This window comes from Gopherus evgoodei, unplaced genomic scaffold (assembly GCF_007399415.2).
Source record: "Gopherus evgoodei ecotype Sinaloan lineage unplaced genomic scaffold, rGopEvg1_v1.p scaffold_36_arrow_ctg1, whole genome shotgun sequence".
In the NCBI taxonomy this organism is placed as follows: domain Eukaryota; kingdom Metazoa; phylum Chordata; order Testudines; family Testudinidae; genus Gopherus; species Gopherus evgoodei.
Window position 1 is genome coordinate 1,796,201 of NW_022060038.1, and position 15,383 is coordinate 1,811,583.

Here is a 15,383-nt window from a genome sequence, read left to right on the forward strand (position 1 = left end):
TTCAGTGTGGTGGTATTTTCAGTAGGTGTCCCTGCTGGGCTGAGAACACAGTGGTAAAGGAATCAGACAATTGCTACATCTGGATCTTTTGCTCATGGTGCAGCCTGTCCTCAATATTTACATCACACATGCCTGGGGGCCTAACTTGGCTCCACAGGGTATGAATGTGATGGGTTGTTTCTCCTGGGGTGCACTCTGGGAGCCATGGGAATTCCTGCTCCCCTGTAACCACCCAGCTGGCCTTGCGCTTTTTCACAAGGCTTTGCTGGTGATTCAGCCTCTTAAGGCCCTGGTATCATAGAATCATAAAATCAAAGAAGCATAGAAGATAAGGATTGGAAGAGACCTTAGAGGGTCTAGTCCAATCCCCTGTTATCATCCACCATGACAGCAGATAGTGCCACACACTCCACTGAGCTACCTGATGGCTTACTTAAGCCACCCAAGTATGACGAGCAGACACCGGCTAATTTCCTATCTCAGCAGGATCACATCCACCACTGGAGGATAAACCCAAAATTAGACTGTCTTGCACTGCACAGGAATCTGTACAATGTAAGATCATTAATAGGATTTTTGCATCAAAGTTATTTCCCAGTGTCCATTTGTGAGGTTTAAAGACACAGCGCTAAGAGCTTGGCTACACTAGCAAGTTAGAGTGCATTAAAGCAGCCCCAGGCACCCTAACTCCTGATGTGTCCACATTGGCAAGGCACACAGAGCGCCTGGACTCTGCCGCTGGAGAGCTCCTGGTAATCCACCTTCTTGAGAAGCGTAAAACTTGCTGCGCCCCAGTTGAAATGCCAGGGTGTCGGTGTGAACAAAGTGTTGCATTATGGCACTCTGATTGGCCTTCAGAAATGTCCCATAATCCCCTGAAGTCAAGTGGACACTCTTCTCATTGTTTTGAAATAAGCTGCAGGAATGCGGATATCCCCTTTCAAAGCGCCGTTTCTGACAACCAGCATGCTTATCTGCTCCAGGACAGAGCAAGCCATTAGTGTGTAATGCTGCTGTTGTGTGTGTGAGGGGGGGAGAAGGAGGTCTGCTGCTGTCTGACCTTACAAGACAGCATGCTGACACGCTCTCAGCCACGCATTGTCTCCCCCCACATACACACAACACACTTCCTGTCACACACCACCCCGCATTTGAAAAACACGTTGCAGCCACTTGCACACTGGGATAGCTATCACAATGCACTGCTCTTCGTAGAATTGCCAGAGCTGCTAATGTGGCCACGCCAGTGCACTTGCAGCTGACAATGGAAACCCATGGCAGCGTTTTCCCTGCTGCGGTCTCTGAAGGCTGGTTTAACTCCCAGGGCGCTACATCTGCAAGTGTAGTCAGCACTTAGAATTCTTCAATCAAGGTTGGAAGTTTCTCTAAAAGCTCTGCTCTAGGAATCGTTGTGGGGAAATTCTCAGGCCGGTGTTATGCAAACTGGATGATCACAGTGGTCCCTTTTGGCCTTGGATTCCATAAACTAGGTTTCCTGGAGTCAGCTGGAGACATTTTTCCTGTAACCTCATGCAGCAGTTTACTGGAGGCATTTTTTCTCTTCATGACCATGTTGATTTTGGCCCTATGGGAAGAAATTCTCATGTGGCTGAAGCACCTTGAAAATGTTACATGAGTTGTGTATTTCAAGAGGCTGAGGGATCCCATGAGTTACTGTCTGGATGAACATTTTAGATGAGAAAATAATGACTTTATCCCGTAAAATCTCCACAGTGAGGAATAAATATACAACCCGGGCCAATAACGAATAACAGAGCTGGGTAAAAAATTGTCCCAGAACATCCTGGGTTTAACATCTGCATCTCAGTGGCCCCTGTTTCAGTCAGTTTCCAGTGGTTCATGTCCTCACATGTCCCACAGTTGCCTGCTCTCATTATACAATGTGTAAACTTTTCAGCTTGAGAATTTTTCCTTTTAGTGGTCCCTGAAGCCACACTCAGTGTGCATGAGTGCACCCAGAGCAGAGGCACAGATGCCCTGGCATTTGACAGTCTATTTGGAAATGCCCAGACTGCGGTTCTTTGGCTTGTCAGGACAAAGAGATCCTGAGACACACACACACACACACACACACACACACACACACACACACACACACACACTCAGAGCCACATAAAGTCCCAGTGCTGGCCTTCGATGAACAATGACAAAGAAAAAATTCAGTTTCAACAGCGCTGCCCACCTATCAATGGACACACCACTCTGTGTCCCCAGAACTCCCCAAGCTGCCTGCTTGTCTGTGTGCAGGGCCGGCGCTATCATTTAGGCGACCAAGGCAATGGCCTAGGGGGCCAGAATTTTTTGGGGGTGCTATTTTGCCGGCGGGTCCAGTGGACCTACCACAGTCATGCCGGCGGATGGTCCGCTGCTGGAAAGGAACCGGTGGAGCTGCCGCAGTCATTTTGGCAGACGGTGCGCTGGTCTAAAGGCTCCGGCGGACCTACCGCAGTCATGCCTGTGGCAGGTCCACCGGAGCCTTTAGACCAACGGACCGCCCGCCGGCATCACTGTGGCAGCTCGATCGGAGCCTTTCCAGCAGCAGACCGTCCGCCGGCATGACTGCGGTAGGTCCCAAGGACCCACTGTGGGCAGTGAAATGGCCGTTCGCCTAGGGCGTCAGAAACCCTGGCGCCGCTCCTGTCTCTGTACATGCTATTTTCTACCCCCAGAACTACCAGCACTGCTCGCCTGACCCTGTAGGCCCATTCCCTGCCCCCACAACCCACAGCACTGCCTACCTATCCATGTACATGCTACTCTGTGCCCCCAGAATTATAGGCATGGCTCACCTGTCCACATACAACCCATGCCTGCCCCTACAGCCCCCAGTGCTGCTCACCTGTTCCTGTAAAACCCCTGCCTACCCTATCAAATGCCAGCATTGGCTGCCTGTGTCATAACATTTCTTCCCATGTAAATACAAAAGAAAATAATATAAACCTTATTGTCTTACTATCTTTATACTTACAACTTGGAAACAGAAGATTAGAAAGGCAGGAGACAGAAAGATCACTCTCATAGCCGAGAGGGCACAGACACAAGACAAAAAACAAAGAACTCGCACCCAAAACTTCCCTCCACTCAGATTTGAAAAAGTCTTGTTTCCTGATTGGTTCTCTGGTCAGGTGTTTCAGGTTGCTCCTTTCCAGGTGAAAGAGACATTAACCCTTAGCTATCTGTTTATGACAGACATTCTACTAGAGTTTGTTGGTGATGGTGGTGAAACAATATGTTTTTGAGAACTGGACCGTTCTACCCTGGATTTGAGGAGTGTGTACTTCAGAATGTGATCAAGCTAATTGCAGTCATATGATGTGCACTCAGCCACTATGAATTAATAAAATAGAACACCACATAGTTAAGGGTTAAGTGGAAAGCAGGCTTCAAGATGCAGTTAGCTATGAAATCCCTCTTAGGCGCTGTTCTCTACTTGCTTTATCTGTAAAGGGTTAAAAGAAGTAAGTGGGCACCTGGCCAGGAGAGCCAATGGGAACGTTAGAACTTTTTTAAATTGAAAGAAGACTCCCCTTTTTTCTGTCTGTGGTTCTTACTAAGGAGTGAGGAGACAGGGCAGAACCATGTTGTAAGAAGCTTGGGGCCAAGTATGAAAAAATCATCAGGATTGTACCTAGAAGCGACTCAATTAAAAACCCAGATATGTAAGTAGATCAGGAAATGTCTAGGAAGACGTAATTAGTTTTTTTTATTTTATTTCTTTATGAATTGTGGACTTCTCTGGGCTAATCCCACGTGCTTTTGTTTGCTTGTAATCTTTAAAATGGACATTGAAAAACTATCCTTGATACTTAATCTTTGAAGTTAATCTTTTTATATCTAGCAATAGCCTAAGTTCGCAGATATACTTTCTTCCTTTTGATTTTTAATGAAAAGTACCTTTTTTAAGAACAAAATTGAATTTTTGTGTCTTAAGAGGTTTGTGCACATGTCGTTTAATTACTGTTGGCAATAGCTGGTTTCCTTTGTTTTTCTTCTCAAATCTTGCCCAGAGAGGGACATGAAAGGACTTGAGGGTACCCCACCAGAAGGCATTCCAGTTAAAAATGAGAGTGCAAAAGAAAAATGGGGCAGACGGACGTATTTTCCTGTTTCAGAGGGGCAGCCATGTTAGTCTGTACAGATTTATTCGGACAGGCGTACGCTTTCATAGGTAAAAAATCCACTTCTTCTAAGAGATGGGTTTTGTGCCCATGAAAGCTTATGCCCAAATAAATCTGTTTGTCTTTAAGGTGCCACTAGATTCCTCGTTGTTTTTGTATTTTCCTGTGTTGGTCACACTGTTAGGTGAATGTAATGGCAAGTTTTCATCCACTCATTGGATATAGCTAAAAGAGTAAATGCAGGGCTAACCTGTGATCCAGACAGCGCTGATGGACTGCACAGTAAATATGTGAGGGCCCTTTCAATCGAATTGAAACTCGCTCATACAGAGACAGAGGCACTCGATAAGTGGTGAGGTTTTGGGGTTAGGGGGTGCAGGCACCTAGTGGTCAGTGGGCCTTGGAGGATGTGGGGTGAAGGAGAGGAGGGAGAGATTTGGCTAGTGGGATGGATCTGCAGTAGCTAGAACATATTTAGGGAAATATCTAAGTACACTAGCAACAACTTTCACAGGTTCCTGTACTGAGCACTGAACTTGTGATTATCGGCTTTAACACCTGGCCTGCCTTTGGTTCACAGCCTCTGGCTCAAGCCTCAGATTTTACACCACGCCAAGTGCTTCAGGCTCTCTCTCTACTACCCTGCCCAGTCCCAGGCAGTCCTAGGAGCATCCGGGAGGATGAGGGGGAGATGCTCAGATTCTATGACAATGCGCAGCAGCATGGGAGTGTTGATATAAATGAATATGTCTAAAACTTGGCTCTTCCTTTTCCCTCTGGGGTTTTAGTTCTACCGAACCATGCTATCAAGTCTGTGAGACTCAGTCTTATCCCCTGTTATCGGAGAATCATCTCTTCACTCCCAAGGGAACCTCTCAGGCTGAAATTCTCCAAGGTCTATTTTCTGCTCTTCCCACTGCTAATGGAGCCAAGGGAATTGTCCAGGAGCCCAGGCCAGCCTGCGAGTCTCGAGGGACTGTGCTGGGGAATCATAAATGTTGCTGTTCAGTACACTGAGTTAAAGTTGTGTGAGATTCATACCCTGATACTCAGGGCTCTGCCTCCTTGTTGCAGTAAGGCGATTTCCTCTCTCTGCTGAGCGGGATTTCGGTGAGTTGCCTGTTTCTGAAATAACGTTTGTGCTAAGGGCTCAGGAACAGTTCCAGGGAGAAAGTCAAGAACCACCTGGGCAAGATTCACCAGCACAGAGATTTGAACTGTTTACTGTTGTCAGAAACACCAAGGGATTTACCTGGTAAAATTGGAACAACAGATGTTATGGAAACAGATTAGACAAATATTAGTTCTTAAGATCAGTTCCCTGCCTCTTACTATCTCCTTCTATCTGTTTCAGTAGCTTCCTTTTTGGGGGTGGTGTGGTTTTTCTCTTGGCTTGCTCAAGTTTTTCAATTCAGCAACTTCACTGCCCTCTTTGGAAGTGCAGCCAAAGCCTCTGCAGTGGGTATCTGTGTTACCAGAGGGTTCACAACAAAAATGTGTTGCACACTGGCCAGATTATGCTCTCTCATTTTGCCTTCATTGCATGACTCCAAACTGACACGGGCCTCCCTGAGTGCACAATTAGGGCCCACATGCTTTGAAATCCCAAACTTTCATGCTGAGTCTCAGAACGCTACATAAAATGGGGGATTCCTTCAGACTCTTTCAGCACCCTAAGAGAATAGCGCTCTCTATAGCACAACCCAAAGCCATGATTTTCGCCTCCTGGAGCCAAAAGTTTAACATTAAGGGTGAATCTGGTCCCATTGAGATCAGTGGCAAAGCTCCCAACACAGATAGGAGTTCACCCTAAATCCACATGAAGGCTTTTAAATAAATGGCCAGATTTACACCAGCCATGAGCCTCTGGTGACTTCAAAAGCAGTTGTCCCGTGGCCTCTGAGGACAGATAAACTCCTTTGGAGCAAAGAAGAACTGACAGGACAGTTGCTGAAATCTCAAACTCACAAGCTTACAGGGTCAGACTAATGAGGAAAACAGTTTTTTTGACAGGGGAGAGGGGTCTGCGCTCTCTGTGCCCCAGCATCTCTGGTTCTGGAGTAGATGGGAAGTACCAAAAGGCACTAAAAAGAAAAGCATGATTCTGGCTTAGAGGAAACCAAACAGTGTTGGAAATCTCTCTAGGGGTGGTCCAGGAACACACAGTGTGTGTGTGCTGGGGGGGCGGGGGAGAGAAACATGCAGTATCACAATATCCAGATCACATTAGCGTGCAGACCTCAAATTGGGTGAAAGAGGGAATGGACATCCAGCCTAAAGACCAGACCAAGGAAATGAAATGAGGCCTCCTGGGGCAGGGGAGCGTCTCAGGAAGTAGCATAATGTGGACAACACTGTAGCAGATTGTCTCTGATGCCATCCCCCATCCGTACCATCCCTCCTCTCATGAGCAACCCCACCACAGACTCATGGCAATGTCAGCAATTGACAACACAGAAAAAGCAGCCTCAGGAAGGGGTGTCTGGGTTTCTAACAGGGTGCAATGCATTAATGCTTTGAGTCATTTTGAGGAAGAGCTTGACACGGATAGGCAGCTAGTGCTGGGGGTTCTAGTTGCATGAAGGGAGGTGTACACAGAGAACCAGGTGGCACTCAGGGCAGTGAGGACAGGAAGGGGGTGTACAATGACCGGCACACAGAGTTGGGAATCATGGCAGTGGGAAGCAGCATATTCACAGACAGGCAGGGAGCACTGAAGATTACGGGGGTGGGGAGCAGGGTTTACAGGGACAGGAGAGCAGCAGCACTGACATAAATTTTTTCTTTGTGATTGTTGGTCCAGCCCCAAGTGTGTTTAGGGGCATCTCAGGGTTACTTTGCTCTGCCAAGCCACAAACCTGCAGCCTGGGTTCCCAGCCTTTACTCAGGTTTGTTTCAAACAGTTGTTGTTCTTGTGTAACTTCAGGCATGTCAGCGGTGGAAGAACCATTGATCTTTGTGGGACACTGCACCCTATATTCTTCATAGTGATGTTATTTTGTTATAATTATAGCATAAAATTTGATATATTTAATTCAAGATGGGTCATGTAAAATGTCATATGAAGAGTTATAATTTTCTGAATATGATTATCCTATTTGTATACGTTTCATTATTGTGTCTGAAATTATGAATATAGAATCACAGAAGATTAGGGTAGGAAGAGACCTAAGCAGGACCAAAGCCAACACCAATTCAATCATCCCAGCTAAAGCTTTGTCAAGCCGGGTTTTAAAAACCTCTAAGCATGGAGATTCCACCACCTCCATAGGCAACCCATTCCAGTGCTTCACCACCTTCGTAGTGTAATAGTCTTTCCTAATATCCAGCCTAGACCTCCCACACTGCAACTTAAGACCATCACTCCTTGTTCTGTCATCTGCCACCACTAAGAACAGCCAAGTTCCATCTTCATTGGGTTCTCCCTTCAGGTAATTGAAGGCTGCTATCATATTCCCCCTCACTCTTCTCTTCTGCAGACTAAACAAACCCAGTTCCCTCAGCCTCTCCTCAAAAGTCATCTGCCAAAGCCCCTTGATGATTTTTGTTGTCCTCTGCTGGACTTTCTCTAATTTTCCACATTCTTCCTATAATGGGGGGCCCAAAACTGGATGCAATACTCCAGATATGGCCTCACCAGTGCCGAAGAGAGGAGAATAATCACTTCCCTCGATCTGCTGGCAATGTACCTACTAATGAAGCCCAATATGTCATTAGCCTTCTTGGGAAAAAAGGGAACACTGCTGACTCATATCCAGCTTCTCGTCCACTGTGATCCCCTGGTCCTTTTCTGCAGACTTGCTGCTTAGCCAGTCAGTCCCCAGCTGAATATTGTCTATGTATCTGTATTTGAAATGCAGTTCCACCTGGAGAACACCCATTTGGCAAGAAGCTTTCGGTCTAAAGAGCTGGTTGGGAAGGGCCTATTGAGGGCTATGAGCTAGTAGGTAAAACAATTGGCCTGAGGAAAAACTCATCTCAGGCTTCCTGAGAACACTGCAGCAGCCTTTAAATAATTAGCACTAGAACTCTACAAGGGCTTGTGACCAGCCATATAAATCTCGTCTCCATCTTGGGAAGTCTGTATTTTCCCACAAACTGGTCTGGGAACCAAGTTTTCAAACAAAGGTTTCTCACTATATGTAAAATTATATAAGTGTGGGAATGACATCTGTTAGGATATAGCTATTCAGGCCTGTCTGTAAACACCTATCCTTTAAGAATTTATGTGTATGTTTATTATTTAGCTAGTTACAGGGGTATAATGGAAAGAAATAAAATTACTGCCTGCCTGTTTATAGGCCTTCTCTCATGATGATACCCCAAGGCCCTGTCCTTAGATTAAGGCCTTTGGCTAAGCAGCAGAGGCAGCCATAAGCTGGGAAGTGAACGGTCACATCCTCACATTCCCAAACTAGTCACATTGAAATCAGGCAATCTGGGGCTGTTAGAAATGGGATGTGATCTATCACCTCCAGAGAAAGGGAAGATCTTAGAAGATTTAAAGAAAACTTAGTTTGATAGCATCCTGTCCAGCAAGATCTCACTTATGAATAGCTGATATGTAAAATCCTCATTTCTGTGTTGTTCTATCACTGTAGTCTCCACTTCCCCATTTTTTGTCTGTATAATCTCTGTCCGGTTCTGTGATTGTTTCTGTCTGTTGTATCATTGATTTTGTTGGGTGTAAAATAATTAAGGTAGTGGGATAAATTAGTTAGATAATCAAGTTACTCTACATTAAAATTGGTTGATTAAATTTCAGTAAAATGATTGGTTAAGGTATAGCTAAGCAGAACTCAAGTTTTATTATATAGTCTGCAGTCAATCAGGAAGTAAGGGCAGGAGGGAAATTGGAATCATGTTTGAGTCAGACCTGGGAAGGGGGACACTGAGGAAAGAAATTGAAATTATTGCTTGCTGGAAGTTCACCCCAATAAACATAGATTTGTTTGCACCTTGGGACTTCGGGTATTGCTGCTCCCTGTTCATGCGAGAAGGACCAGGGAAGTGAGAGGGTGAAGGAATAAGCCGTCTAACAATATCATTGGTGGTTCTTCACTCCTCACACAAGAAGATTCCTCGAAACACCTGAGGAACAAAGACTGAATTGGGGAACGTGCTTTACCCAGGCTAAAGAGATTTCTAGTCTGTGTATTGAAACCTTAGAAACCCAAGCTGCAAATCAAATGTAGCTTGTGCTGTGAGAATCTGCCAGATGGTTTGTGAGAAACTGCTAGTTCATAATCAATCTAAGTAGTGTGTTAAACTTAGTTTGCCTTTTTCCTGATTTTCTAGGTCATCTTCTTTGATCTGTTTGACATCCTTTAAAATCACTTGTATTCTATCCGTTGTAGTTAACATACTTGTTTTATGTTTTAATCTAAACCCAGTATCCGTTTAAGTGAAGAGTCTAAGGTAAAAATCTCAGCTTGGTTACCACAAATGTGCATTGTCCTCCCCACATTGGGGGAGTGATGAACCAGGTAACAAATTCATACTGGTCAGAGTCTGGACCAGGGCAGGACAGTCCAGCTCTGGGGTCCTCGCCTAGGGAGCTGGTGGATATTTTGGCTGTAGCCTCTCTATTGTTGGTTCATATAGTGGCTGGTCAGAGAGCCTGAATGTAACTGCAGCTGGGTGTGTCCCTGTCTCTGTGAATGCTGGAGAAGGAGTAGGACTGGAAGTTTGTCTGCAGCTTCTCCCAGCAGCACACTGAGAGATGGAGCCAGGAGTGGTGGGTCAGAGGCCTCAGCGATATCCCAGTTCAAGGTTGAACTCTAGGAGGAACCAATCACCCTTTGCTCCTTAGCTGCTTCAATTTCCCATCATCCTCTGATCCTTTATCCGCGCTCTCCTTCCCCATCCCAGGCTTTTCCGATTCCAAAAGCTAGTTGGTCACCAGTGTCTTCTCCATGCTCCCCAGTCAATCCTGGCTCCCACAACATCTGATCTACCCATGCTCCTCACCGCTCTTACTGTGCCTCTCGTCACTCCTCCTCCCTTGGCTGGGGGGTAATCAGGGACTGTGTCTCACTGGTGAGAAATCTCACAAGTGGAAGATGCCAAGGGAGGCACCTATGTGGCTTCTCTCATTATACACATACACTCCACGTGGTGTATGGGTACACAGGAACAATTTGGAAGCTGAGAAGTATGCACATTATATAATTTTAGTGGGTTAACTCCAGGATACATGAGAGCCTAGATAAATACAGATGGCCCGTGCAAGAATCACTGGTAGCTGATTGAAACAGTGGGCCCCTGGAACACAGACGTTAAACCCAGGATGCTCTGGGACCATATTCTAGCCAGCCATTAATGGCAAGGACTGTACTAGATTTCATGGGCTGAAGTCATTTTTTTTCTGACCTAAAATGTTCATCCATGCAGTGCCTCATGGGATCCTTCAGTCTCGTTATACACACCTAGTATTGCGTTTTCAAGGCACCATAGTCACATGAGAACTTCTCCTCATAGGATTAAATTAAACATGATCAGAAGAGGAAAAAATAGCTTCAGTAAACTCAGGCACAAGCTTGCAGGCAAAATGAGTCCTCCTGACTCCTGGGGACATGTTTGTAGATTCCAAGGACCATTGTGATTATCTGGTCTGAATTTCTGTGGAGTACAAGCCAGAAAATTTTCCCCAAAATTGTTATTAAAGCAGATTTTTTAGAGAAACATCCAACCCCAATTTAAAAATTCTCTGAGAGGGAAAATCCGCCAAGAACCGTGGTAAATTGTTCCAATAGTTATTCTCACCATTTAAACAATGTATGCCTTATTTCCAGTCATAACTGTTTTAACTTCAATTGACAGCCATTGAATCATACTATGCTATGCTGAAAAGCTTATTAAAGTTTTGTTCCCAGTTTAGGTACTATCGACAGTTATCAATTCACCCCTGAACCATCTTTGTTAAACTAAATACATTGAGTTCTTTGAGCCTATCACTAAAAGGCAGTTTTTCTAAACTTTTAATAATTATTGTGACTTTTCTCTGTACAACATAAAAAACAATATATCAACATCCATCTATAGTTGTGAATATCAGAACTGGACAAAGGACCAACAGCAGACACACTAGTGGCAAATATAGAGGTAAAATAACTACTCTACATATCGTTGAGATTCCCAGGATCACATTGGCTCTTTTTGACTTAGAGTCACACTGGGAGCTTGTGTTTAGTTAATTATTCCTTCACTTCCCCAAATCTTGTTCAGAGTCATTCGCTTCCCATAAGAGTCCCCCCTCGTGTCAGCATTGTCTACATTCTTTGTTCCTAGACGAAGATATCTGCACAGCTGTATTAGAACACACGTTGTCTGCTTTGACTCAGTTTACCAATCAATCCAGATTGCTCTGAACTGTGACCTGTCCTCTTCATTATTTACAATCCTCCATTTTTTGTGTCATCTGGAAACTTCACCGATATTCAGGCATGAGAAGGGTTAGCAGCTGAGTTGTTGACATGTGTCAGTTAACGCCTGTACTTATGCCTCAGACAAAGCTGTGTATCTGCAAAAAGTGTCTCACCAAAAGAAAAAAAGGAAGTAACAGAGGTGCAGGCCTGCGGCCCTAAAGACCAAGACCCTTGTGCCCATCTGTTGAGCACAAAGACTTAGCACAGTATGATTATGTCTGTTTCCATGGAGGAAACAGGGCTCCTTTCCAACACAGGAATTGCATCGTGGATCAGACCTATGCTCCATCAGGTTCAGTGTTCTTTCTTTACAGGTACAGCTACAGGTGCTGCAAAAGAAGGTGTAAGAAACTCAACAGTAGACTCATGGGAGCCAGGGAAGGGCGTGACCTGACTGTCTGTAGCTTGTTTCCTGACAGCTTGAGATTGGCTTGTGCTCTGAAACACTTTGGCATCTAGGCTGTCCAAAATATGTATTTACCTGTAACTATTGTAACTGGAGAGTCTCGATTCCTGATGAGGTTCAACAAGGACAAGTGCAAAGTCCTGCCCTTAGGAAGGAAGAATCCTATGCAGTGTTACAGACTAGGGTCCGAATGGCTGGGAAGCAGTTCTACAGAAAAGGACCTAGGGGTTACAGTGAACGAGAAGCTGGATATGAGTCAACACTGTGCCCTTGTTGCCAAGAAGGCTAATGACATTTTGGGCTGTATAAGTAGGGACATTGCCAGTAGATCGAGGGACGTGATGATTCCCCTCTAGTAGACATTGGTGAGGCCTTATCTGGAGTACTGTGTCCAGTTTTGGGCCCCACACTACAAGAAGGATGTGGAAAAATTGGAAAGAGTCCAGTGGAGGGCAACAAAAATGATTAGGAGGCTGGAGCACATGACTTATGAGGAGAAGTTGAGGGAAGTGGGATTGTTTAGTCTGCAGAAGAGACAAATGAGGGGGGATTTGATAGCCGCTTTCAACTACCTGAAAGGGGGTTCCAAAGAGGATGGATCTAGACTGTTCTCAGTGGTAGCAGATGACGGAACAAGGAGCAATGGTCTCAAGTTTCAGTTGGGGAAGTTTAGGTTGGATATTAAGAAAAACATTTTCACTAGGAGGGTGGTGAAGCCCTGGAATGGGTTACCTAGGGAGGTGGTGGAATCTCCTTCCTTAGAGATTTTTAAGGTCAGGCTTGACAAAGCCCTGGCTGGGATGATTTAGTTGGGAATTGGTCCCACTTTGAGCAGGGGATTGGACTAGATGACCTCCTGAGGTCCCTTCCAACCCTGATATTCTATGATTCTATTAATTCCCACGTAAATATCCAAATCCTTCCTGATTCTTACTTAGCTCACGGCCTCAACTACCACTTGTGGCAACGAGTGCCTCAGTCTAGTTAGTCTTTAGTGAAAAAAAAGCATTCTTTTTTAATCTGTTTTGAATATGACATGTTTCAACTTAATAGAATATCCTCTTGATCCTGTGTTATGAGACAGGGAGAACACATTCTCAGTCTACTCTCCATGAGTCAGTATTTTACAGACTTTTCGCATGTCCCCTCTTATTCATCACCTTTATAAGATAATAATCCTAGTCTTTTCAACCTCTCTCCATATGAGAGTTTCCTCAGGCCGGTTACAATTCTCATTGCCCTTGCCTGAACTGCTTTAGTATGCAACATGCTTTGTCAGAAGAGCGACCAGTACTACAAAGAGGAGTCCTCAGGAGGATGTTTTGCTTAGTCTCTATCCATGCTTGCTCTGTGAGAAAGGTTTCTCAGAGCTGTGTACCATGATGTCCAAGTCCCTGTCATACATTTAAATTAGAACCTTCCCAGGTGTTTGAAGACTTCAGGCATTTTCCTCCAATGAGCAAACACGTTGCTGTTATTGACATCGAAGTTTCTCTACCATCATGCTACCCAGTCACCTGGCTTGGTTAGCTCCCTCTGAGGACTTTTCTGGACTTGACTATGACCAAAATAATCTGGTGCCATCTGTAAATCTTACCACCTCACTACTGTCCCTCTTTTCTAGACGGATAATAACTGTAGAATATTTACCCTACTAATTACTATAAACTGTATAAACTCCCTTGATTTGCTTCTCTCTCTCAGAGGCAACTTGAGCATTTTTTAGCCCAACTGATGCATCAACCATCTCATGGCAGCTCTCAACCTCACCCTCTCTGACCCTTCAACCTTCATGCTAACTGGAATCGATGGCCTGGAAATTGTCCACATCTGGATTTCCATCGCCTTCTCTACATTCTACATTATCAGCCTGTTTGGAAATTTCACAGTTCTGTTTGTTGTCGGCAAAGAGCAGACCCTGCACAAACCAATGTACCTGCTCATCTGCATACTGGTGCTCACAGACATTGGTACATCTACCTGCATTGTGCCAAAGGCACTGTGTATATTTTGGTTCAATTTGAAAGGCATTACTGTGTGTGGCTGCCTCACCCAGATGTTCTTTCTTCATGTGGCTACTACTATGCACTCAGCCATCCTCGCAACAATGGCCTTTGATGGCTACATTGCCATATGTAACCCTCTGAGATTTGCCATCATCCTAACTAATGTACGAATAGCTAAGCTAGGGCTAATGGGTCTGATAAGAGTTGTTCTCTTCATTCTACCCCTACCCTTGCTCCTGACCAGGCAGCCATTCTGTGCCAACCATATTATCCCCCATACATACTGTGACCATATGGCTGTGGTGAAGATGTCATGTGGAAACACCACATTTGATGGAATTTATGGTTTAGTGGTAGCATTCATAGTCATCGAGTCAGACCTGACACTCATTGTCCTGTCCTATGGTCTGACCATCAGGGCTGTCCTCAGAATCTCCTCCAAGACAGCCCACCAGAAAGCCCTCAACACCTGCACAGCCCATATCTGTGTAATGCTGATGTCTTATACTCCCTTTCTCTTCACCTCTATGACACACCGGTTTGGTCAGGACATCGCTCCCCATGTCCATATCATCTTAGCTAATCTCAACTTTCTTGTCCCCCCCCATGCTCAACCCAATCATTTATGGGGTCAAAACCAAAGAGCTTCGTGACAAAGTGAGCAAATACACCAGCAGAAGGTGATCGGTGGGGGACACTGACTTAAAACCTGCATGACAAGAGAAGAAACTACATCTCCTTGTTAATGAAGGGTATTCTGTGCCAGTTTGGCTGAGCTCATCATTGTGGAAGTTCACAGCCTGAGAAGTCCCTCACACCTAACATTTTATCACTGCAGGCAGGTCCCTGGGTAAATGGAATCGGAGTGGGGCCTGACACCCTTTTGCTAGCCAGTTCCTGTGGGGTAGTGCAGAAGCCGAGAAAGTTCACTACAGTGTTTCCCCTCTTACACTTGAGAACTGGGAAAAATTGATGGGTAGGATTTCAGTGACATGTATATATATGTGTAACTTGTGGAATCTTCATAAAATGATAAAAGTTGAAATTTGTATCTTTGGGGAATATCACATTTCTGCATGGGAAGGCTTCCAGAGACTATATCATATTAAACCGCTTTCCTTTCCTATTTTATTATGGAGTTAGAGCAGTAAACCTGACACTTTTTATTTGGCCTCTTGAACATATTTGATAGCAAATTAAAACTTTGTCAAGCAAGATTCCTCTCAGATTCAGTACTTAGACACAGTGAAGGCACCCATAGAAATGACTCTCCTGAGCAAAAATGCTGACAAATTTATTATCCTTCAGCATTACAGAAATTAATGGAAAGTTTCAGTTTTATTTTTTAGCATTGTGTACCAAAGAAATGTTGTGGAAATGGCAAATGCTGTTTCAAAACTGCTAC

At 44.8% G+C, this 15,383-nt stretch overlaps 1 protein-coding gene across 1 annotated transcript; it reads left to right on the forward strand.

Annotated features, from left to right (window-relative positions):
* The first annotated feature begins 13,722 nt into the window (after positions 1-13,722).
* On the forward strand, positions 13,723-14,631 carry LOC115641907 (olfactory receptor 52E2-like). Its single transcript, XM_030545263.1, has one exon. It carries the CDS (start codon positions 13,723-13,725, stop codon positions 14,629-14,631), a length of 909 nt encoding a protein of 302 aa, XP_030401123.1.
* The last annotated feature ends 752 nt before the right edge of the window (positions 14,632-15,383 follow it).

Bases quoted from the DNA above. Each gene is read 5' to 3' on its own strand.
- LOC115641907 (XM_030545263.1), top strand. From the start codon at position 13,723: ATGGCAGCTCTCAACCTCACCCTCTCTGACCCTTCAACCTTCATGCTA.